This window comes from Bombina bombina, chromosome 3, assembly GCF_027579735.1.
Source record: "Bombina bombina isolate aBomBom1 chromosome 3, aBomBom1.pri, whole genome shotgun sequence".
Taxonomy (NCBI): domain Eukaryota; kingdom Metazoa; phylum Chordata; class Amphibia; order Anura; family Bombinatoridae; genus Bombina; species Bombina bombina.
The window spans coordinates 625,807,976-625,835,391 of NC_069501.1; the positions used below are offsets into that span (position 1 = coordinate 625,807,976).

The following is a 27,416-nucleotide window of genomic DNA, read 5'->3' on the forward strand; positions in this document are numbered from 1 at the left end:
TAAAATATTTCCATCCAGTTTTATTTGCTCACCAATTCCTTACAAAGGAAAAAAAATGATAAACCCAAATCCCCCCCCATAAAATGTTCAATAAAATCAAATAATTTTTCTATACAGCAAACCAAAGACAATAAATTAGAAGAATTTACAAGAGCAAGACGCAGGCCCATCACAGTGAGTGGAGCACAGGAAAGTAGTGGGCAAAACAGATATTAATGTCTATCTGACATAAAGCATTTAAAGAGGGAGAGGTAGGATGCAGCATTGTGCACAGACTGTTCCTGTTCACTTACAGCAGAGCTCGAAATCTCCACTTGAAAAGCAAAATTATGAGAAATAAAAAATGAAGTCGTCCAAGATGTAGTTAGATTCATTTCTTTACACTTGTACTTCTATGAACTCCACTTTAGAGAGGCTTTCTTCACGGGAACAGAGGCCCTCATGTGCACACATGCGAGGCTGTGGGCTTTCATGACAGGCATCTGGAGGTGAGGGAGGAAGGAGATGTGGGGAGTCATATTCTTCTGATGCAAGGTCAGGAACATCATCAGACTGGGCATCAGAGCTCTCCAGGTCACTGCGGATGCTCTCGGGCTGAGCCAAGGTTATATCACGTGGGGCAACCGTGTCCCTACAGGCCTCATCATCCTCTCCTTCCACAAGAGGGGCTGAGGCATGAAGTGATTCCTCTGTGCTGCTCTCACTCATCAGCTGGTACCTAGATGGTTTGGCCTCTATATGAACTTGAATCTCCAGATTATTCACCTCTCTGTGGAAAACAGATGTGACAAGGTTAGTATTTCACTATACATTAGCAAGTTAGTGTTTTATGTGAATGCCTTGCACAAAGTAATCTGTCATTTATTGAAATGCTCACTTCTAAGACACATTTCTAATATTTTATTTTATACTTAGCATATTTTTCTTTTTTTAATTGTGTATTTGCGAGTACCCATTGAAATATACACAACTTAATATGCTTAAAATATTTTACAGGAATAAAAGGTTATTTCATACCTAGGACTAAAATGTTTGACTTTAAAAGGGAACTGAGCTGTAAATTGATTTCCCCTTAAAGGGACAGTCTAGCCAAAATTCAACCTTCATGATTCAGATAGGGCATGCGATTTTAAACAGCTTTCCAATGTACTTCTATCAATTTTTTTTTGTTCTCTTTGCTGAAAGCTAAATCTAGGTAGGCTCAAATTTATTTCTAAACTGTTAAAAAACACCTCTTATCTCAGTGCATTTTGACCATTTTTTCACAGTTAGACAGTGCTAGTGTGCCTTGTAAACAAAGTGCTCACTCCCATGGAGCTATTTAAGATTTAGCACTGATTGGGTAAAATGCAAGTATAAACCCCCCCCCCAAAAAAAAACAACAAACAAACAAACAAAGACAGATAAGGGGCAGGCAGTCTGCAGAGTATTAGATACCAGGTAATCACAGATGTAAAAAGTGTATTAATATAACTGTTGGTTCTGAAAAACTGGGGAATGGGTAATAAAGGGATTATCTATCTTTTTAAACAAAAAATATTCTGGCGTAGACTGTCCCTTTAATGTATTCTCAATGATTTGTTATACTAGCTCCAGGGTATTAAACACAAAGGAAATTGCTCCTTTATATTTATTGTTTTAGATGAGTAGTATTTGCTCACTGAAACCACATGTACATTCAAATGGGCTGAGCTGGTGGGAAGAGCAGATCCCTATATTGCCCTCTATACACAAAGGCCAATGCTTAAAGGGACAGTCTACACCAGAATTTTTATTGTTTTAAAAGATAGATAATCCCTTTATTACCCATTCCCCAGTTATGCATAACCAACAGTTATATTAATACACTTTTAACCTCTGTGATTATCTTGTATCTAAGCCTCTGCAAACTGCCCCTTTATTTCAGTTCTTTTGACAGACTTGCAGTTTTGCCAATCAGTGCCTGCTCCCAGATAACTTCACGTGCTTGAGCACAGTATTATCTATATGAAACACATGAACTAACACCCTCTAGTGGTGAAAAAATGTTAAAATGCATTCTGAAAAGGAGGTGGCCTTCAAGGTCTAAGAAATTAGCATATGAACCTCCTAGGTTAAGTTTTCAACTAAGAATACCAAGAGAACAAAGCAAAATTGGTGATAATAGTAAATTGGAAAATTGTTTAAAATTAGATGCCCTATCTGAATCATGAAAGTTTATTTTGGCCTAGACTGTCCCTTTAAGTACTAAAATTTTCATTTCAAATTGTTAAATAAAACTAAAAAGGTGCAATTTCCAATACATTTAGGGGTCGATTTATCAAGCTGAGGCAGCCTCTGACGGTCTGAATTCTCCTGGAGGAATTCAGCACTGCACACGAGCGCTATTTTCTGCGCTTGTGAGCAATCCCGCCCCCTGCACGCGCACAGCCAATCACGCGTGGGCAGGAGCTGTTAATCTCCCCGGTTAGAATGACCGCTGCTTGTTAAATACGGCGTGCAGATTCTTGTGTGAAAACCTGCAGGCGTAGGGGCTCAAAGGCTGGCGAAAGCCTTTGATAAATCGACCCCTTAATGCTAAATTAATGGAATAGCAAGAACAATGATTAACATTACATGGACAATGGGACTCAGGCAAGTAGCCAATAAAAATGAATTGCCTGCCAAGCAGCTGCAAAAACACAATTTCAAATGGGCTTTGTTCTCTGCATCACAGTTACTGGGAGGTTGATTTCTGACTCGCTGGGAACATATTAAAAGGGGATAACATTTCACAGTACAGATCAGTCTGACCTAGCTTGCACCATTTCTTGATTGTATTTGTGTTTTAATCTGAGCACAATCTCACTACACACCCTTAGTTATTATGTAAAACAATGCAATAGCAGGCTGAAATATCTTACAGTTAATTATAAAATGAAATCACAATCCCCAACACGCAACTGGCAAAATGGAAATAAAAGATTCTTAAAACCAACTTAGAATTTGGGTACAATAATAATAATAATAATAATAATAATAATAAGTAGGTTATGCCACTCACCTCTCTAGTGGATTGTATGAGCTGATGATGGAGCCAGCCATAGCTCTGGTGCTGGCACTGTCACTTACAGCTCCAAGGCTTACAGAGTCTTTCTGACAGGTCTCTTTCTGTACATCTGCCTGGACCTCTAGCCTGCAACAAACACAGATGTGGCATAAGGGGCATGTGTTAGAGGGCTGATATATTCTCTCTTTGTAGCCCACACATAGTTGTACAACAAGTAGGTAAGTAGCAGATCAGGTCAACATTTGCTCTTCAGTAGAATGAACAAACTATGTTGAAGACCAAGTCAGTGAATGATAAACCATAACTTCTTGTGCACTTCCTTCTCCAGCATGATTCAGCAGTGCAGACCATCCCAGAACACTTGAGTTATACCGAGGAATCGGAGAGACGCGCAGAATAAAGCTTTACAGTACTAAGTCTAGGTACCTGCAGTATTTGGCTCTGCTTCCACTCAGCATGCCGCCAGTCAGGGTACCACCCGAGAGAGCAGCAAAGCTTGCAGTCTCACTGTAATTGCCCTGCAAAACACTCAGTCCATCTGTGGGACTTCCACTGGTACTCAGCACGCTGGTCAGACCTTCCATGCTGCTCTCGCCAATACTAGGGTTCTTCAATGCACGCCATGCATCTGCCACTGGGGAGAGAGAGAAATCTAAAATCACACAAAGGTAATCGGCTATTTTGTTCATAAAGAGATTTGGCTTTACTTGATCGCCTGCTTCTGAGACTTCAGCAATCCCACCACTACTATATGACATCACATTAACTTATTTCCCTTTTCTTTCTATAAAGACTTATACATATCTCTATCCTTCAATACCTAAAGGAAAATAGCAAAGCAATTATAAAATGCTCTAATATGCAAGAGCATATTACTGAACTATTGCTTCAATAGAACCATTTGTTTAAGCCCCACAAAAGGAGATAAACAACCAGTATGGATACAAATCAATTTTGTTTTATTTAAATCTGATTTTTGTGATTTAAATTAATAAAGTATTTGTTTTGTTTTTTACTTTAAAAATTTGATTTTTGTGATTTCATTTTTTATTTATTTTTTAAATAAATAAAATGCTTTTTGAGGGGAAAAAAAAATCTATCTAAAAATAGTTTCTATTTAAAAAAAACATTCTACAGGATATTCATCATGAAATATAGATTTTTTTTTAGTTATATAGCAACATGCTGTATATTCGTAGATAAAAAAAATGAGTAAATTAATTCCATTAATCCATTCACAATGTCATGCTCTGATACAAGGTTTCTGTAACATTTTGCGCAATTTTTCAATCTTAAATATGTTATCAAATATTATTGGTTTTGTAGTTCTCAAAACAGTGAATTTGTGTCTGCAGAAATAACATGCACCTTCTTTACGGCAAACATTTTATAAAATAAACACACAGAGTTGAGAAATAGACCTTAAAGAACCACAATCATGAATAAAAGCTTTTGGGTCTCTGATACAACATACAAGTTTCAAAATTACTTCTTATCAAATTTGCTTCATTCTCTTTGTATCCTTTGTTGTAGGAGAGAAATGCTCTACTGGGGCCTAGCTGAACACATTGGGTGAAACAGTGTAAAGCAGCTAGCTCACAGTACTGCTTTGCTTCTGAGCTTACCTATGTATGCTTTTCAACAATGATACCAAGAGAATGAAGCATTATAGATAAGAGAAGTAAATTTGAAAAAAAAAAAAATTGTTAAAAATGGTATGTTCTTTCTGAATCATGAAAGTGTAATTTTTACTTTACAATCTTTTTTTAATGCCATTGCTTCCCTGCAATCTATGTACACAGAATCAACCCATACTAAGTTTCAAGAAGCTCACCTTTAAACAGGTTTATGTTGTCACTTTTGCTGTGGCCAAATAGCAACCGATATAAATGAGGGACAGTGTACTGTGTTCTCAACAATCCATCTTACCTGCTAAAGTGTATTAAATGGTTTATAAATAGCTCCTCTATCTTTCCATTTGAAATAGCCGTTTTATTAGTTGAAATTGCCACCTATAATGAAAATGTCAGCACTGCAGTATTCTCAATAGAAAATGTATGTAAATAAGAAGCAGCATAAGTAATCACAAGGAGGTCTCTCTCCCTGCAAGTTCAGGCCATTTCATTAGGTTGTGGTTTTAATTCGGAAAAACAAACTATTTCATATATGAAAATAGACTGAAAGTAGTGATTTCCCAGATATTTTATACTCTGCAGCTGGTATAAGAAGTCACAGGTAACACATTAAAGGGACATTGAACCCAACATTTTCTTTTGTGATTCAGATAGAGCATGCAATTTTAAGCAACTTTCTAATTTACTCCTATTATCAATTTTTCTTCGTTCTCTTGTTATCTTTGTTTGAAAAAGAAGGCATATAAGCTAAAGAGCCAGCCATTTTTTGGTTCAGACCTCTGGACAGCACTTGACTATTGGTGGGTGAATTTATCCACCAAAAATGGGCCGGCATCAAAACTTACATTCTAGCTTTTCAAATAAAGATACCAGAAGAATGAAGAAATTTTTGATAAAAAGGAGTAAATTAGAAAGTTGCTTAAAATTGCATGCTCTAAGGGGGAAGGGAGAAAAAAATAAAAGAAAAAAACCCATATTCCAACAATGAGTTATTAAAAGATAGACAGACTGCTTAGTACAGCCAATTGGGTATATGATATGTAACATATACTTTATTTTTGATTGACTGTTACTGTCTTCTCTTCCTTATTATTTTCTTGTTGTTACCTTGGTCTAATAAATTTTAATATTATGTTTTCATGTGATTATGGAATTGTACTCATTGTTGGATGTAAATAAAATGATATATATATAAAAAAAATGCATGCTCTAACTGAATCACGAAAGAAAAAAAAAATGGGTTCAATGTCTCTTTAAGGGGAAACCAATTTTACAGTACACTAATGCCTCTGAACTCTGAAGGGAAATGGTATGAGCACAAATTTTAAAGTTATTGCAAAACAAAAGCATAAACCATTTATTTTGCATAGAATAAGGTTTAATTTGGAGCTTAACGTGCCTTTACAAAAAAAAGTGTCAAAGAAACCCATGAAACAAAAAATTCTGTGGTTCAAACATATTAGGAACCCCCCCCCCCCAAAAAAAAAAAAAAGCAATGTGGGGATTTTTATGGTCCATTTGCATATTCTTACCCAGAGTCCAGTGGAAACCACTGGACATTTAGGTTATCTGTCTACAGGTTATACAATGGTCTATAATCTATCAAGCATCTTTAATCTAACCAGAAACAGGATAAAATTACAAATTAAGGATATATTTATACACCGTTTGTAAAGACATAATTAAGATTGTCCCTTTAAATTGCAAAGAAAGTGCTGTAATACATAAACACTGTTTACTCTCTTTTTTTTTTAATTTAGTAAGGAATGAAAGGAACATAAGTGCTTAGATGGGGTGCAGAGATCCCCTTTACAGCCCAGAGCACCAATAAAGTCAATAAATAGACTGGCAATTTAATTTCTTGTGTCCCCTTAAAAGGGATAGGAAAGTCAAAATGAAACTTGCATGATTCCGATAGAGAGCATGGCATTTTAAGACATTTTTAAATTCGTTTCTATTTTCAAATGTAATTTGTTCTGTTGGTAACCCTTGTTGAAAAATAACACACACACACTACACTAGTGGGAGCTGCTGCTAATTGGTGCCTGCACACATTTTTGTCTTATGTGATTGGCTAACTAGATGTGTTCATCTTGCTGCCAGTAGTGCAATGATGTTCCTTCAGCAAAGGATAACAAGAGAATGAAGCAAATTTGATAATGGTAGTAAATTGGAAAGTTGTTTAAAATTGTATGTTTCATCCAAATCATGAAAAAATTGGGGGTTTTCCTGTCCCTTTAATTTGTTTTCTCATTGTTAATCCACCTTAAAAGGGACACTGAACCCAATTTTTTTTCTTTTGTGATTCAGGTAGAGCATGCATTAGCAAATGTTCTTAATTCTCTTAGTTTCTTTATTTGAAAAGCAAGAATGTAAGTTTAGATGCTGGCCCATTTTGGTGAACAACCTGGGTTGTTCTTGCTGATTGATGGATACATTCATCCACCAATAAACAAGTACTGTCCAAGGTTCTGGACTTTCTTTTTCAAATAAAGATAGCAAGAGAACGAAGAAAAATTGATTATAGGAGTAAATTAGAAAGTTGCTTAAACTTGCATGATCTATCTGAATTACAAAAGAAAAAAATTGGGTTCAGTGCCCCTTTAAGTTGTTTTGTATGTTATGTTAATTGTTATCACATTTAGTATCGATTTTGAACTATTATTGTCAAATACCCATTATTATTTACTATATATTTTTATATTATTACTGTTATTTTCTAGTTTCTCACTTTATTAGTCTCACTAATACTGATGGGAATGCTTTTTAAAGATGTAAATCGCTATTGTACAATCAAATCCTGTGCTGGGCGGGTTTTTGACTACATCATCATGCTGACTTTCCACCTCCCCTATTTAATGCCATTTTTTCGTGTCTTAACCCCTTAGTGACCACAGCACTTTTCAATTTTCTGACCAGTTGGGACCAGGGCTATTTTTACAATTCTGTGGTGTTTGTGTTTATCTGTAATTTTCCTCTTACTCATTTACTGTACCCACACATATTATATACTGTTTTTCTCGCCATTAAATGGACTTTCTAACGATACCATTATTTTAATCATCTTATAATTTACTATAACTTCTTTTTATAAAATGATGAAAAAATGGGAAAAACACTTTTTCTAACTTTGACCCCCAAAATCTGTTACACATCTACAACCACCAAGTTGTAGATGTAAGTTATAGAGCAATACGTACAAGTAGCACTTTGCTATTTCCAAACCATTTTTTCCCCCAAAATTAGAGATAGTTACATTGGAACACTGATATCTGCCAGGAATCCATGAATAACCCTTCACATATATATATTTTTTTTACTCCTTTTCATGCAACCATTTTACCACCAATCTATGCCAAAGTTTGAAGGAAAAAACAAACAAAATAGCAATTTAAGAATACATTTACTGAGAATGTTGAGGGTTACTGCCAAATAACACCCCAATATGTGTTCAGCAACATATCCCGAGTACAGTGATACCACCCATGTATAGGTTTGTTGGGTTCTCTGGGGCCTAAAAGGCCTTATTTTTAGGGAGCCGATTCCAGTTTTCCCAACTTGGAATTTTCACATCTGTCATCACGCACCCATGTCCTATTTGGGTCATTTCTGAAGCCGGCCAATATAATTTACCCCCATCAAACCATATTCCATGTACGTTCCATGCACTAATTCAACCACCAGTCTTTGTCAAACTTTTGTGTTATTTTTCACACACATTGTACTTTAGGCATGGATTCTCAGTTCCTGTTATGTGTTACTGCCAAAGAACACCCCAATATTTGTTCAGCAACATCTCCTGAGTACAGTGATACCACCTATGCATAGGTTTGTTGGGTTGTTTAGGGTTTGCAATGCCAAACTTCTGACATGCGTTTGTGATTTTTTCAAATTTCACATATCTTCTTTGACTATCTTTTGAGGGGCCTTTTTATATACCCCAATTTATTTGATCGCCATGAACATGCATATTGATGCAACGGTTTTAGCCCAAAAAATTGGAGAAAGCGTGTGGTGGTATTTTTTATTTGTACACACACACACATTGCTTTTTGGCTATGGATTTAGGAGAGCCAAAGTTGTTTACTGCAAGACCTCCTGAGTACACCTATGCTCCCATGCATAGGTTTGCCAGGATTTTAGGGAGGTTCTATTACAATTGTAATTTTAGTTAAAAGTGAGAGTATTTCTTCTGATAGGCCCCAAAAGAAAGATAGGCCTATCGCATACCCCATTTTTATTTACTGCCATGAAAGTGTATATATTTGAAATGTTGACATCTCAAGCTATTGTATATGGAGTGCTTTGATGACTTTGATGCAACCGTTTTATCCAAAAAAAATTGGAGAACGTGTATAGAGGTAATTTTTCAATTTTCACTTTTACACACACATTGCTTATTGACTATAATTTAGGAGAGCCTGTTGTCGCTTACTGCAAGAAAACACTCCAGGTTGTTTTCTGCAAGGCCTATGAGTACACTCATGCCTCCATGCATAGGTTAGACAGGGGATTTGGTAAAATACAGCACCAATTTTAGAACTCATAAAAAAAATAGGAGTAGTAAAATGTAAAAATCTGGCACAATAAAAGTAAAAAAACTAAACAAACAGTAAACATAACCAAACAAAAACCTGGCAATTAAAAAAACCCCCCACTAAACTAAAAAATGGACCATTGTATGATACCACTTGAAGCAGTCCCCAATGCAGAGTCCAGGCTGTCCAGGGCAATCAGGACAGTAATATATGGTGTCCTTTCTCTGCCCCCTCTTGGTACAGACTCTGCATTTTTTTTTTTGAGGTTTCATTCCGGGGTTTGCGTTTTTTTGTTGTTGTTTTTTTAAACAAAAAAAGCATTGTGGGTTGCCTTAAGTAAATTGCAACCTTTTTGTACCAGGCCCTTGTCTTCCGCATAATTAGGTAGGGCTGCAGCAGCTGATCTGCCAGATCAACCCCACCCATATGCCAGTTAAGCGCCTTGATGCACACTGGCTTCATTATGCTCTCAGCTCTGCCACGTAAAGAGACCTCCACAGTCCTCTCTGTGTGGATGGTGGTAAGAAGGTATACATCCTTCTTGTCTCTGTACTTAAATGGACATTATACACTCATTTTTTCTTTGCATACATGTTTTGTAGATGATCTATTTATATAGCCCAAAAAAGTTTCTTTTTTAAAATGTATAGTTTTGCTTATTTTTAAATAGCATTGCTCTGATTTTCAGACTCCTAACCAAGCCCCAAAGTTTTATTTGAATACCGTCAGCTACCTTCTCCAGCTTGCTCCTGTTTGTGTAAAGGGTCTTTTCATATGCAAAAGAAGGGGGAGGGGGGGAGTGTCTTATTTCCCACTTGCAGTGGGCTTTCCAGCTACCTTTTCAACAGAGCTAAACTAAGAGGTTCTAAGTAAGTTTTTAAACATTTTTATACTAGATTTTTATATCAGTATCTGTGTATCTTATTCTTTATAGTAGTGTATATTACATGCAATTATATGAAAATGAGTGTATACTGTCCCTTTAACTGCCAAAAGCTCCTGTGAGGTTCTTTTTAATTGTACCGCAAGCTACTGTATCAAAGCAATACAGTAGCTTGAACAAAAGGACACTTGTATAGAAATGATCTAAATACAAGTGGTACCCTTTGTTCATCAGGGGTAATATCAGGTTCCAGACAATCTTGCCAGTGGTTCCCATATGTTCTGGGCAACCTAGAAGGTCAAGGTGGCTATCCTTTCCCTCATACACCCGGAAGGCCTGAGTATACTCAGTCTCGCTCTCACAGAGCTTATACACCTTGGAAGGAATATACTGCTTGAATCCCAGCCTTCCCTTATACTTAAAGGACCAGTAAATACAGTAGATTTGCATAATCAACAAATGCAAGATAACAAGACAAAACAATAGCATTTAGTCTGAATTTCAAATGAGTAGTAGATTCTTTTCTAACACATTTCTAAGTTATTTATATTTCCACTCCCCCTGTACCATGTGATAGCAATCAGCCAATCACAAATGCATATACGTATAGTCTTCTTGCACATGCTCAGTAGGAGCTGGTGACTCAAAAAGTGTAAATATAAAAAACTGTGCACATTTTTTTTTTTAATGGAAGTAAATTGGAATTTTTTTTAAAATTACATGCTGTATCTGAATCATGAAAATTTAATAAAACCTGAGTGTCCCTTTAAAGGGACAGTCTACCATAGAATTGTTATTGTTTTAAAAGATAGATAATCCCTTTATTACCCATTCCCCAGTTTTGCACAACCAACACAGTTATATTAATATACTTTTTACCTCTGTGATTACCTTGTATCTAGGAACCTTCTTCCAGCCCCCGATCACATGACTGTAACTGTTTATTATCTATTGTCTTAAATTTAGCATTGTTTTGTGCAAAATCTTAAATAACCCACTGTGCCTGAACACAGTGTTATCTATATGGCCCATGTGTACTTTCTGTCTCTTTGTGTTGAAAAGAGATTTAAAAAGCCTGTGATAAAAGGCAGCCCTCAAAGGCTTAGAAATTAGCATATGAGCCTACCTATGTTTAGTTTCAACTAAGAATACCAAGAGAAAAAAGCAAATTTGATGATAAAAGTAAATTGGAAAGTTGATTAAAATTAAAAGTCCTATTTGAATAATGAAAGTTTAATTTATACTAGACTGTCCCTTTAATCAGGGATTCATCCACGCATATATGCCTTCCAGGTGTATAAGCCTCTGCAAACCTGGCAGCAAAGTGGGTAATAAGGGGGCGGATTTTATACAGCCTGTCAAATTGGGGGGCCACAGGCTGTTGTTGCTGAAGTGCATGAAATGTAGAATCATTTCATACCTCTTCCTCGACATACACTGGGAAAAATGGGGGTAGAGCAGATGGGGCTACTGCTCCAGTAGGAGCGAATGGAGGGTTTCTTTATTATGCCCATCAGCATAGCCAATGCCCAGATTTTTTTTTAATTTTGGGACATTGATGGGGGCCATTGCTGTTATGCCAAATAGGAGTCCGGCTTTGCAGCACGGAACTGATGGGCATATAAAATTAGTTTGGGCGACAGGGTTCTCCAATACATCATCGCCCAGAAACACCTCCTGTAAATCCTGCAACATCCATATTGATGCCAGAATTTGCTGTGAAGGGTGGGATATCTGGCTTCTGGTAATGATGCGTTACTCTTCAGCAGCAATGGCAGCAACACATCTCCTTCTGGCAGGGGGGCTAGCAACCACAGATACATCTTTATCTTGAAACTGTATCTAATGATGTTTCTGAGGATATGGCAGGGTCAAAATTGGGGTCTGAGTCAGACAGAGGCGTCTAACTCTGATGCAAGGATGGCATATGCCTGCTCAGCACTATATATTTTCTGTGACATTTATTTTATCTTTCACAGAAAAGAAAAAAAATTAACATAAAAATTAAAATTAACTAAAATGGCTCTGAAAAGAGCCGTTGAGTCTCACAAAAAAAATGACCCCTAAAAAAATGCAGACAGCAAAAAAGTGCAGTTCTGTTACTGCCAGTGATTTATAGTGATCACTGGCAAGCTAGGGGTTAATGGCTCTGAAAAGAACCTTTGGGTCTCACAACTTTTAACAAATATGTTAGATAAATCTCTCTCTCCTAAACAAAGATCTCTCTCTCTCTCCCACAAAAACGCAAGTAAGTAAGGAGAGGGAGGGAGATCCACACTGATCAGAATAGATATTTACAAATATTAACATGATCAGAGAAATGTATATTTTATTACTAAAAAATAAATTATAGAGAAAGCTCAGATTGGATTAGCCTAACCTGCCCCTATGATGAGGCAGGTTAGGGACACCCCCCAGAAGCCCCATGGTGCACTGGGCATTGCCATCTTTGAAGCCTCATGGGGGTGGGGGAGCTATATGGGGCTTATAATATATATATATATATATATATATATATATATATATATATATATATATATATATATATATATATATATATATATATATATATATATATATATATATATATAAACACATTTTAAATTAGGGGGAGATAAAAGGCGAGTTTAAAATCCTCCACTACGCACAACATATAGAAAAAATAACTCATTGTTTCCAATGCAGCAAAGGATTCTGGGTAAGATATGCAAATTAAGTACACAATGACACACCTTTTTACTTCAGTCTGCTTTTCAGCAGGTTCCCTTTACGCCAAAGTATCGCTGTTCACACAGCTTATAAACTTAGCTAGGGTTAGCGCAGTGATTCATAACATACTTAATTTGCATATCTTACACAGAATCCTTTGCTGCATTGGAAACAATGTAATTCAGAGGTTTTCTGGGCCCGTCTAGATTTGTTAATGAACTACACAATGAGTTATTTTTTCTATATTTTGTGCGTAGTGGAGGATTTTAAACTCACCTTTTATCTCCCCTTAATTTAAAATGTTGTTGTTTTCTGCCCGGAATCAACTTCACCCAGCAGTGATTCTAACCTTCTCCCAGCTGATGAGTGGCAATAACCACGAAACAGCTGTCCTGGGATGGTTATGAATCACTGCACTAACCCTAGCTAAGTTTATAAGCTGTGTGAACAGCAATACTTTGGCATAAATGGAACCTGCTGAAAAGTAGACTGAAGTAAAAAGGTGTGTCATTGTGTACTTAATTTGCATATCTTACCCAGAATCCTTTGCTGCATTGGAAACAATGTAATTCAGAGGTTTTCTGTGGGTAAACAAGCCTCTGGGCCTGTCTACATTTGTTAATGAACTACACGAGAGATATAGATATAGATATACATACACACACACACACACATATACATATATACACACACACAAAAATGTATTACATTTTTTATATTATTTTAATAGATACAGAGTGCCTCGAGCCACCAAGGCACTCCGCACACAAGCAAAGCATCGGAAGCCTGTCCGATCACTTCTGATGCTCTGCTAGACTGTTGGGCTCCACGTGCAGCAAAACCGGAAGTGATCACTCGTGGGGAGTAATAAATCCGGGGCCCGGCAGTCGGGAACAGTATTGCAGGATGCCTCGACATAGAGGTATCGCTGCAATACTGTTAGAGCTCCTGGAAGCGATCTCGATCGCTTCCAGCGCTCAGATTACCTGTAGACGTACAGGGTCGCCGGTTAAGGGGTTAAAGGGACACTGAACCCAAATGTTATCTTTCATGATTCAGATAGTTGCTTCAAATTGCATGCTCTAATGTATTCCTATTATCAATTTTTCTTCACTTTTGCTATCTTTATTTGAAAAGAATGTAAGTTTAGAAGCCGGCCCATTTTTTGGTTCACAACCTAGGTTGTACTTGCTGATTGGTGATTAAATGCTGGAATTTATTTTTGTTATTTTGCAGAGACTTCAACACGTTTAAATTAAGGTGTTATTGGGGTATTGTTTTATGAGCACTTGATGTCATTTAGGGATTTAAGGATGAAAATATGTTAGTCTTAATAAAGGTATATATTTTTATTCTTGTAGGCCTGATGAAACAGCCCTTGGGAGACTAAGAAACGAGTCCACTGCAATTTAATTGATTTTATCAACTCCTTCACCCAAAAAGACAAATATATGTCAAGCAGTACTTTGCCTATCGTACCGCACAACGTATAACTACATATACGCTGGAGCTTCAGGAAGCTCCATCAGTCTCAGCTGTTAAAGGGACACTGAACCCATTTTTATTCTTTCATGATTCAGAGCATGCATATTTAAGCAACTTTCTAATTTACTCCTATCAATTTTTCTTCATTCTCTCTTGCTATCTTTATTTAATAAGCAGGAATGTGATGCATAGGAGCCGGCCCATTTTTGCTTGAGAACCTGGGTTATGCTTGCTTATTGGTGGGTAAATGTAATCCTCCAATAAGCAAGCTATCCATGGTGCTGAATCTAAAATGAGCTGGATGCTAAGATTTACATTCCTGCTTTAAAAATAAAGATAGCAAGAGAACGAAGAAAAATTGATAATAGGAGTAAATTAGAAAGTTGCTTAAAATGTCATGCTCTATCTGAATCATGAAAGAAAAAAAAATGGGTTCAGTGTCCCTTTAAGTTACAGCTGAAGTTTCTAAGCTCCAGGCATCTGCCCGCATATGGAACAAGAGTGCGATTGGTGCTCCGGTTCCATATGAGAGCAGATGCCTGATTGTTACAGATGGGGACATGGTGTGTGTTACTGCCGGTAACTATCATTGCAGGTGCCGGCGGGAGGTGTGGGCCCTACGCTACAGAAAAAAATTAAAAGTGACAGGAAGGGAAAGGGCAGCTACACTACAGAAAAAGGGGTGTGGGCGGTCCTTAACTTGCAGGGGGGGGGGGCAGGGGAGGTGGTAGGACCACTACTAAAATAAATAAAATGTAAAAATTACATAAAAAAGGTTTTTTGTTTGTTTGTTTGTTTTTGGTACTGGCAGACAGCTGCTAGTACCTAAGATGCACTTGTTAGAGGGGGGAGGGTTAGAGAGCTGTTTGGGAGAAATCAGGGGGTATCCTACACTGGGATCAGGGGGTGGGAAGTGTCAGGTGGGAGGGTAATCTCTACACTAAAGCTAAAATTAAACCTTACAAGATTCCTAATTAACCCCTTCACTGACGGGAATAATAGAAGTGTGGTGAACAGCGGTAATTAGCAGTCTTCTAATTACCAACACCTAGCGTGGCTAGCAAACAAACCACACCATAGGCCCTCTGTTATAACAACATGTCTTTTCAGGGTGTGGTCAATCTTCCCATAAGAGGAACGACGATAAACAAACAAACCGCATCGATTGTAGAGAGCACTATCACGGTACTGACAGTTAAGGTGTTGGTGAATAAACAAGAATAGACTCAATATGACCCCCCTGTATAGAAGGCTCTATAGAACAAAATCTTCATTTTTTATTTTTTTAAAATACACACATAGTTAATTATGGATCCTTAAAAAAAAAAAAAAAAAGTTTCATCACACCTTTGTGTGTACTGCTCTTTAAAAGGGACAAGTCTAGTCAAAATTAAACTTTCATGATTCAGAAACTTTCCAATTTCCTTTCTATCATCAAATTTGCTTTGTTCTCTTGGTATGTTTTGTTGAAAGCTAAACCTAGGTAGGCTCATGTGTTAATTTCTAAGCCCTTGAAAGCCGCCTCTAATCTCTGATTGCTGAGATCAGTTTCCTGGACAACTGTGAGGTTCCAGTCAGCCTTTATAGCACCTGGATGTGCTTATTGTTTGTGAGTACCCTCTATCTGAATCTTATTGGATCTTTTGTGATTGTACTAGGCCATTGAGGAAAACTTGTTTATTTATTGCAAAATCTGCTATAGGGATCGTCTGCTACCTGGCAGTACATGACAGCCCTTATGGGCATTTTTCATGCTGCCTTTAGGTGATATGGGTTCCCTGGAGCCATGATCCTCACATGCAATAAAAGTTAATAGGTCATTTTCATGGTGAAATTTTATGGGGACAAGTGACATCTAATTTGAAAGAGGGACCATTTTATTAGATCACCCTCTTTTTCCCTTTGAAATATATTTGTAATAACCATTTAAATAAGCACTTTCATACAGATGGTACAGACACAATTTATAGTTTGTAAACCAAAAGAATATCAACAGAACTCTTCACAAAACCTTGGTCACTGTTACACTTTATACAGAAAACAGGAAGAAATTATTTATTTACATGCTTGCAAAGAAGGCTGCAGCCTAAATGAGCAAATAACCTTGCACAGTGAAAATAAATTGCAACACTTAATTACCGGCCCAACCCATTTGGTAAAGCTATAGTAATGCTTCTGGTAGATCAGATCTCAGCAGACCACACATTGTGAAACCAGGGCTTTTCCCATGCTTGCAAAACTATGTCTCAGGTATACTGTATCAATGTATTTAAAAAGAGACAGTCTAGTCAACAAATATTCAACTTTCATGATTCAGATAGGGCATGCAATTTTAAACAACTTTCCACTTTACTTTTATCAACACATTCTCTTGGTATTCTTTGTCAAAAGGTAAACCTAGGTAGGCCCATATGCTAATTTGGACATTGAAGGTATCCTCTTATCTCAGTGCATTTTTACAACTAGAGGGCATTAGTTCATGAGTGTCATACAGTATATATAACATTGTGCTCACTTCCATCGAGTTATTTATGGGTCAGCACTGACTGGCTAAAATGCATACTATAGTAACAAAATAGTAGGTACAGTAGTACTAAATGGTAAGTACCTATAGGTGCCAAATATTTTTGCAGACAACAAGCACCTGTTAGGGGGGCAATATAGCACTAAGGAGGCTCATAGAAAAATGAGTTACAAAGTCTGTAACAAAAAAAAAAAAAAAAAGTGTTTTACCCCTACAATTATATAGGAAAACATTCTCACTGAATAATACAGGAATAATTGTTTAACCATTCCTACTTTATCTTTATTGGTTTAACTATTAAACGATACATGTTTAAAAACTCTCTAGATATCAATATATAGCACAGGTGTGTGAATAATTCCTCTGAGAATCACGTATCTAGATGTGAAACATTGTAAGTGGTTTGTATAATATAAAGCAGTCGGATACAAACAATATCTTGTAGCCGGCTATTAACAGATTCAGAAATAACATAACAAGAGTACCTGTTAATATGTGGGATGTCAGATTACGAGATTAAAGCTATCTAGCTAATACTCTATCTGTAATTAGAAAGTCCTTTAACTTTAGAACAGATGTTCAGTTTAATAGATTCTGTCTGCTTAAGCCCCCTTCTATAGCGGTGGCTAGATTAACCGCTTACTGTCCATGATAATTGTTGATTGCAATAATTTTTGCCAATAGCTTGCAAATGTGTGTTATATTCCATTTAATCTGCCTGCATACATGTCTGACAGCCTTCCTCCTTCTAGACCACAGCTAAGAAACACCAACCGTCAGCAAGACTGAATATGGAGGAAAAGCAGTTGTCCGCTACATCCTTCATATTTAGTATAGACACTCTGAAGGGAGGTAGAGGGCAGTGTTCTACCCAGAACCTATATGTAATGGGGCACACCCCCCTCAGCTTATTTTACCAACCACCCCGGCTAAAACTTAAGACACTTAAGCGAAAACAAGTGAAATGCACACTCAAGTCAAAATTAAACTTTCATGATTCAGACAGAGCAGCAATTTTAAACAACTTTCCAATGTACTTCCATTAACAAAATATGCACTGTATTTTTATATTTACACTTTTTGAATCACCAGCTCCTACTGAGCATGTGCAAGAAGTTACAAAATAGCCATCAGCCTATCACAAATGCATATATGTATGTCACATGATACAGGAGGAGTGGAAATAACAGAACAAATTTGTCAGAAAAATAAAATCTACTACTCATTTGAAGTTCAGGCTAAGGGCTGTTCCAATGTCTTTAGAGTGCATTTCTTTATTATGCAAATCTACTGCATTTACTGGTCCTTTATTAAGGTTTTTCAATGTTTGTTGTACAAATGTTCTTTTAATCAAGGTATGTTAAATTATGCAATTCATTTGTGCTTTGAATAGCTTAAAGGGACACTGAACCCAATTTTCTTTCTTTTGTGACTCAGATCGAGCATGCAATTTTAAGCAACTTTCTAATTGACTCCTATTACCAAATTGTCTTCATTCTCTTGGTATCTTTATTTGAAATGCAAGAATGTAAGTTTAGATGCCGGCCCATTTTTGGTGAACAAACTGGGTTGTACTTGCTGATTGGTGGATAAATTCATCCACCAATAAACAAGTGCTTTCAATGGTTCTGAACCAAAAAAAAGCTTAGATGCCTTCTTTTTCAAATAAAGAAAGCAAGAGAATAAAGAAAAATTGATAATAGGAGTAAATTAGAAAGTTGCTTAAAATGGCATGCTCTATCTGAATCATGAAAGTTTATTTTATATATATATATATATATATATATATTTTTTTTTTTTATTATTATTATTTACACACACACATCTGAGGAACAAGATGCTTACCAATCAAATGTTATAAATAAAGGCACTAATTTAGTGTATACGTACAGTTACTACAAGCTTAAAATAAAATACTTGAACCAAAAATCATTGGAAATTTATAAAAAACCAACGATACATTTTTACACTCGCCCTGTTCTTTCATTTATTTGAAAATGAGGCTTGAGGAAGGCGATTGTTAGAAAGATTATTTCACAGCAATAAGGACATGACACCCCTTTTGTGAACAGTGATAAAAAGGTTCCTTCAGAATAACCAGAAGCCCCTAAAATGTTTTTCATTATTATGACAATCACCACCTGACAGCTAGACAGACACATGGAAACTCACATCAAATAAGCTATCCTCTTTCAAAATAAAATTCAAATAAAGGGTCTAATATCGCTGTGTCTATGTTGTGGGGAATAAATCAGCTCCAAATTTTGTACCATATCCCTATGGCTCTGTTGGGTTGATCGCTAATAGCCCCCTAGCAAGCGACACATCCGTTAAAAGACAGGCCTCTCCTCCTCTATCCAGTGGAGTCACTTGTACCTTTTAACTGCTTATTTTGGGGTGCTAGGGGTCCCTGATATAGCCGAGAGCACCCTAAAACTAACAGTATACAGGTGATTTCTTGAGCACCTACTACATAGTTGGAAGAAAAAAAAAAGAAAAAAAAAAAAGAAAAAAGGAGCAAACGTCCACAGCACCAAATTTAAGAAGAAATTCTTTGTTTTATTCTTTGCTTAGTAAAAGCATCAAGGCACACAACAACAACAAATGCAATGTTTCGGGTTATTCACCCTTAAAAGGGGCATTAAACACTTTGAGATGGTAATATAAAACGATAAATCACACACACACACATATATATAAAAAAAAAAAACTTGACAGTAAATGTTTATTTTGTCCCCTTTTCATGTAATTCCATTCTGAAATGGTTAACTTTTCAGTTCCTGTTAGAAATGGAATAGCAGAACACTGTTATATTCCACACAGCCATTGGCTGCACACTCTAGTGACCTATTTGTAACTGTCCCTAATTGGCCACAACAGAGAAGGTAACCTAAGTTACAACATGGCAGCTCCTATTGTTTTATAGACAGTAAAACTTTATACTTATTTTCTCAACATTTTAACTAATGCAACTTTAAAAAATACATCTACATGTTATTCTCATACTAATCTTTTCTTTGACTGCTTCATTTTAGCTAGCATGTATTTAGTGTTTAATGTCCCTTTAATAGTGGAGTATAAGACACCTCATTTAAATAAAATTAAAAAAAAAGGGTAATATTGTTTTTCAAATGGGGTATTGTGTGTGTGTGTGTGTGTGTGTGTTGCATGCTATCTTGTACAGTGGCTCCTTTAGAGCCAATGCCCTCCATACAGTAAGTTCATTAGGTAGGTGATTCATATAAAACAATCACCCAATAATGACACTGGTGGGAGATTTTAAAGTTAAACATATCAAACCCTGATATAATTGCTTTTATGTCAACACATTACATTATTTAGTGGTTCCATACAGTTTATGGCAAATCTAGGTATCAGAAGAAAAAAAAAAAACTTTGACAAAAATCTTTTGTGGAGTCCTGCTTATTAAAAGGGACAGTAAACCTTAAAAATAATGTTATATAATTCTGCACATAGTGCAGAATTATATAACATTATTTAAGTGCTATAGTTCTAAAAGCCTTTTTTACTTTTTAATATGTAAAAATTATGGCGCTGTCACAGGAGCGAGCTGCACTTAGTGCTATGGCGCGGTCGGGCCGGGCTGTGACTATACAGCTGGCCCGATGCGCTGACTAAATATTACAGACCCGCTCAGCAGAGAGTGGGTCTGTAAAAGCGCCATAATTTTTACATATTAAAAGGTAAAAAAGGCTTTTAGAACTATAGCACTTAAATAATGTTATATAATTCTGCACTATGTGCAGAATTATATAACATTATTTTTAAGGTTTACTGTCCCTTTAATGCCAAACAGTTGCAATCTCAGATCAATGGAAAACCACAACCTACTTCTGACATTGTTTTTTCATCCTACTCAAATTATAACTTTTTCAAATACCTCCCAAAACCAACACTCATTCTTCTCTCTAATGTAAAAACTATAAGAGCTGACAGACAAAACAAAATATATAGGATATCTCCCATTCTGTGCATTTTATATCTCCTCTTAAATATCTGCCAGCTCTAAAAATAGCAGCATCAACTTCAGAAATTAAAGTATTCAACCACCTCTGACACAAATATGTTATAAGGGTAACAAGTAAAGGGAAATATTTAGGCTCTCATACAGTCTTACAGATAGGCTGAGCATCAATCTTCTGAAGAGTTCAAACTTATACCTGTAATAGGTCCATCCTCCTCAAAGTCAATCTTCACTCCCTTGCCATTGGCTGTGCTGACTCCACAGCCACCCCCACGACACAAAGACACTGGTACCACACCATACACATATGCCAGCATAATGGGAACACCAATACCTGTGGATAAGTAAAAGATGGTGACGTGGGTGCCAAAGCACAGAGCATAACCTGTAAAAATGTTTATTTTCTTACACTTACCCACACTAACTGCTGCCACCACTGGGGATGCGATCACTGACAGGATAACCCCTCCAGTTACTGCAAGGTTTTTCTTGTGTTTGGATGTCTTCTTATTTTCAAAGCGACCATGGATCTGTGGAGAGTAGAATCTTATATGTAGTTTGTGAGGATAATATAAAATGATTCTAAATCGAAAAGGCTAGTGGATTCTATTATGGCTTCCAACTAGGTACTCAAACAAAAGGATATGAAAGTCAAAATGTAACTTTCATAATTCAGGTAGAATTTGTAACTTTAAGACACTGCACAATTTACTTTTATTATCTAACTGACTTCATATTCTCTTGGCATCATATGTTGAAAACAATACCAAGGTAGGCTCAGGGGCAGCAAAGCACTGTGAGCTAGCTGGTGTCAGCAAACTAGGCACACGTGTCTCTTGTCAATGGCTCACCAGATGCGTTCTGCTAACTCCCAGTAGTACATTGATGCTCTGGAGCTGACTAAACCTTTCAAAGGGGTTACACATACAGTAAACCATATAGCTATATGAAAGCAATAGTGCAATAATGACATTTTCGAATACAAGAGCATTTTCTTTTTCAACTTTTATGCCCCTTTAAAGAATCCATGAACTGGCAAGAACAATGGGCTTACCCAGATAAACAAGAGCATGGGTACAACTATGCTCTAATTTTGGATATGTATCAAGCCTAAGAGTTCTCTCTTTACAGCAGTTTCTATGTTTTAGTTTGTTTGGGCCTACAAGTAAAATAAACTACCCATGATAATTATTGTTACCTTCCTTCCAACATAGACAGGTATCCCTATCACCATGGCAGGAATGGCAATTCCAGCAATTAGAGAGATGCCGACTGGAGCTCCAATTAGTGTGCCTAGCTGCCAAATTATCTTCTTCTTCTTGCTCCATGGTTTCTTACCCCAGAATGTGCACCCAGATGGACTTTTGAAGAAGGGAGAAACAAGGAAGTTATAATAAAAATACTGGTAAAAGGTTCCAAAAATTGAGAAAAATTGAATTTGGAAAACTACTTTCTAAACGGGGAGTTCACACTTACCTAAGATAATGCAGGTCAGATATTTCCTTCATACACAGCCAGCAGAACTCACAGCCACACACAGCACAGGTCATATGATTACAGCTACCATCATTCATCTTTATGATATAAGCACTGCAACGAGGGCAGGACTTCATGTCATCAGCTGTGGAAGGAACAAAACACATACAAATCAATGGAAGCAGCCTATTTAAAAAGGGAGACAAAACCAAAATTTATTTCATGATTCAGATAAGTGTGTAAACTTTAAATAAATAAAAAATACTTCCTTGCGTTCCTTCTTAAAGGGACACTAAACCCACATTTTTTCTTTCATGATTTAGGTAGAGAATACAATTTTAAACAACATTCCAGTTTACTTCTATTACTTAATTTGATTCATTCTTTAGATATCCTTTGCTGAAGAAATAGCAATGCACATGGGTGAGCCAATCACACAAGGCATCTATGTGCAGCCACCAATCAGTAGCTACAGAGCCTATCTAAATATGCTTTTCAGCAAAGGATATCAAGGGAATGAAGCAAATTAGATAATAGAAGTAAATTAGAAAGTTGTTTAAAACTGCGTGCTCTTTACAAATCATGAAAGGGTTTAATATCCCTTTAAATTCCCATTACACTATTACATACTTCCTTAAATGATCAAATTTACTTAATTCTCTTGGTATCTTTTGTTAAAAAGCAGCTATTTAGACTGAGGCATGTGCACGAATCTGGAGCACTATATGGCAGTTTTGCAAGAATACTTTTAACAATGTTAAAGTGATGGTAAAGTTATGGTTAGTTTTTGTCATCACTTTTTTAAAAAAAAAAAAAAAAAAAAAAAAAAAAAAAAAAAAAAAAGGGGGAGGTTGCTACACTCACCCTATCTGTGCGGCAAATACATTGCTCACTCTACGCCTCCGGCCGCCCATGGCACAACACTTCTCTAATGAGGTGAAGTTTCCACCTCCAGCTGTGCAAGGATGTCAGCTGACACACACACAGCTTCACTGAAGAAGAGCGCTGTGCCATGGGCAGCCGGAGGCGCCGAGTTAGCGATATACTTACTGCACAGATAGGGTGAGTTTAGCAACTTTCTTTGGTTTTTTTTTTAGGACGCGATGAGAAAAAAACTAATGTTTATTTTTAGTGATGGTAAATCCTAGCTTTTTTTATAAGCTTGGATTTACCATTACTTAAGAACACTATATGGCAGTGTTTCCTGTCACATTGCGCTCCTGAAACACGCGCAATACCTACCTAGGTGTCTCTTCAGCAACAATGCTGCCATGAGAAGAAAGCAATTTTGATAATAAAAGTAAATTGGAAATATTTTTTTTAAATGTTATGCTCTGACTGATTCACAAAATATAAAAATTTGTGTTTCATATTATTTAAGTTAAAATAATTCCTCTCACGTCACAGTCTATCAACATACCTGATCCAGACTCCTGCCCATAGCTGATTCCTGAAGGGTGCTTCCTGCGCACCCCCAGTGAAGGTGCACGCTGCTGGCGAGCCATGTCACAGGTCTGGTTGGGGTGCCACACATGTTTACAGTGGTAGCAGAACTCCGTTCCACAACCTTCTCTTTCACAGGTAAGTCTGGGGCAGCTTGCACAGCCATAGGCGATCACAGCATAACTGGAAGACAGTAAATGTCAGCCAGCAACCTTTAATGTTCTGATACAGTAAAATATTAAAAGGTGTAGAAAAAGCTCTCTCAAAAAGAAATGCATTTCAGTGTCTCATACGGACTGTGCTTCTTTCACTCATCTTAACTAAATTGAAGTTACATGTTACAGTCAAGTTTCATTACCTTTGTTCCAGGAATCCAGAAAAGAAATGTACACAATCATAAAAAGGTACAGAGTTACAACCACTAAGATACTAGCACAGATCTATAGATTATATACACATATCTATGCTTGAGACAGAGATTTATGTATGGCTATGGACAAAGTATCAAACATAAAAAGACGTGAAGCTCTTTGATATTGTAATATACCATTTCTAACTGTATGTAGTAAGACAACTTGCATTACCACTCTCATTTTCTATTTTGTCCCTGTTTCTAATTTTAATCTGAAAATTGTGAGTTTTCTAATTCAGGAAACGGAAAACACTACAATTAAGAGAGTTAAATTTCAGGAAAAACATGCAAAATAAAAAAATGATCATGCACTTAATAAACAGCAATACAGTCAGCTGACACACAGGCTATGTTGCCATTGTCAAGGGGTTAAGTTATGCATCATTAAACATTTTATGAGGAAAAAAACAAACAAAGTGGGTTTACCACCCCTTTAATGATGACGTGTTTTACAGCAAAAAGAATATTTAAAGAGAACTGTTGAAAGGATATTCTTGATGTTAACTACAAATATGGCCATTCAACATCAATAAAGAATGTTTTTTAATCCCCTTGACCTCTTAATTATATATAAAAAAAATTGCTAGAGCAATACATTTGGGAAGAAATAGTCAAGTAACGTTTACTGGCATATAGTGACATTGGTTATGTAATGAGTGTGCACATTATAATGGCATTCTTTCCACTCTTTTTTTTTTTTAAGGTTACCAAAACGGTTGCTTAAAGGGACACTGAACCCAACATTTTTATTTTGTGAATTAGATAGAGCATGCGATTTTAAGCAACTTTCTAATTTACTCCCATTATCAATTTTTTTCGTTCTCTTGCTATCTTTATTTGAAAAATAAGGCATCTAAGCTTTTTGTTTGGATCAGAACTCTGGAAAGCACTTTTTTATTGGTGGATGAATTTATCTACCAATCAGCAAGAACAACCCAGGTTGCTCACCAAAAATGGGCTGGCATTTAAACTTAAATTCTTGCATTTCAAATAAAGATACCAAGAGAATGAATAACATTTGATAATAGGAGTAAATTAGAAAGTTGCTTAAAATGTCATGCTCTATCTAAATCACAAAAGAAAACATTTAAGGTTCAGTGTCCCTTTAAACTCTGAATATTCTTGCCATGTAAAAGCTTTATTACGGAGACAAGCACTACTGATACCTAATTATGTTATAGCTAAGTATACGGCCTAGCAATATCAATGTTTCATGAATGCCCAGTTCCTAATATACATATTTACTATTAAAGTGATTTAATGCAATCATAAAACACAATACGCTAATGCAATATTTCACAAATGTCTGTGTGCAACTACCCACAACAAGTTGTTTAACACAGAGTTAAAGTGCAGTTTGGAGCCATAATAAATGTATTGCTGTTCCTGAGTCTGCTGATAAGTCACCCACGAGCAGTGTTCCTCACAGAAACTTTTGCCAGATGGGTGGCATAATGAAGCAGTTGGATGGAGACTGTGTTATACTTTGAAATATAACAATTTATGTTAATTATAAAAGTTACTAAAAGCTATCCAAAGCACAAATTAATTGCATAATTCAACATAAATTGATTTAATTATAATTTGTGTAACAAACACTGAAAAAAATTCACATTGGCTAATTTTAGCCATGTGGTCAGTAAAATCAGCAGGGTGTGCCCCTTAAATAGGTCTTGGGAGAAGACTGAGGAGTGATATACCCACATAGCTGCCAACTGATGCTTGTGCATATATGCAATAATAAAATATGCTAATAATACATTACAACATTTTATTATAGCACTGTCACACTTTTCTCCCTGACAGTTACTATCACTGATTTAATACATTTAGGGATTTAATTTCTATATACAGGTTGCAAACGTTGTATCCGAAATGTATCTCATATTTGGATGAACAAATCGTGGCTTTTAATTAGCAAGCTTTATATATGTTCCAATCCTGATAGATATGCAGTGAGTGCTAAAGCCCTGTTTTTTTTTTACATTTAGATTTTTAAAATGTCCTCTCTAGGCACACAGATATATAAATACAGTTACAAACCCTGATTATGTGTCTCACCCGCAGTCAGGCGCTGGGCACCATCTGCAGTCCGGATCAGAGGCAAGACATCGTCGAAGAAGGAACTCTTCGTACTTGCGGGTGAGCGGAGGGTCCCGTAGGATAGCCCGTACATGCTGGGGGCTCAAGCGTTCGGCACACTCAGGGCAGCGTAGGTTCACTCGGCTTTCGGTGATTTCGATGCGCAGATATTGGCGGAGGCAGCGCAGGCACGAGCGGTGGCGACAGCTCAACAACTCGGGCAGCTCTTCAGGGGGCTGGCGGACTAGGCACAGTGGGCACTCCAGATACGAATCTGGGCCTCCGGGAGAAGAAGGTGGCGGAGGAACTGAGGCCACTACCGGGGGTGGAGGCGGAGGTGACGGGGGAGGAGATGGAACAGAGGGCTCTGGCACGGAGCGCGAACGGCCAGGGAACACATTTGGCAGGGACAAGAGAAGGCGACGACGCCGGGCCCCAGGGCATGGAGGTGGCTCCGCGGAGCCCTCCGTCATGGCTGGAACCCCAAAGGCACCGAACCAGGAAGTAAGCAGAGGCAGGGATTGTTTGCTGCGCTTGCGCGTATTGTACGTCAACAGGAGGCAGAACACCGGTTTGTGTGAGAACGGAGCATGCGCACACGGTACTAGATGAAATCACTGCCCTTAGAGTAAAAAATGCATGCGCTAACTAAAGTAAGTTAGGTTTCAAAACAAACCCACTTCAGTAAGGGCAGGAAGTGAGGGCGGAGAGGTTTCTAATTTCTTTCTGAGACTGCTCGAAGGGAATTACTGGAGTGACGGAGTCAAGCGATCAGACAGTTCCAAATCAGTGGTCATGATCATGATGCTATCAGACAAGTTTTTTGGGGGATAAAGAAAAAGTAGATGGCGCTATATATAACAAAATATATAAAATAATGATATATAGATAGTCTGCGAATTGTATATGTAATATGTATGTACTTGAAGTTGCTCAGGTATGGCAGCGCAGTTTACTTCAGACTCTGGGATGGAATTTCCAGGTGAAATCCTCAGTCAATCGAACCTCAATGAAGACATAGTGCCAATATAGATAGGTAAAAAACAGGTGTGTACATTTTTCAGGCTTTTATTAAAAGACAGAATCTTGTTTTGCATTGATAAGATTCCACTTTAATAAAATCACTTAGTTAAAAAGCTCACTAAAAGTAAAGAACTCAACTGGTTTCCGTGGATCAACCACCTTTCTCAAGAGTAGTTGTAATAACAAAATTTATG

General features: G+C 37.0%; 1 protein-coding gene across 1 annotated transcript; it reads right to left on the minus strand.

Moving 5' to 3' along the window:
- Positions 1-26,724, minus strand: RNF19B (ring finger protein 19B). Its single transcript, XM_053707281.1, has 9 exons — positions 26,179-26,724; positions 23,683-23,888; positions 22,263-22,407; positions 21,985-22,147; positions 21,202-21,316; positions 20,983-21,120; positions 3,455-3,662; positions 3,023-3,154; positions 1-769 (listed from the first exon to the last, which is right to left on the minus strand). Exons 1-9 carry the CDS (start codon positions 26,670-26,672, stop codon positions 379-381), a joined length of 1,992 nt encoding a protein of 663 aa, XP_053563256.1. The 5' UTR covers positions 26,673-26,724; the 3' UTR covers positions 1-378.
- Between the last annotated feature and the right edge of the window lie 692 nt (positions 26,725-27,416).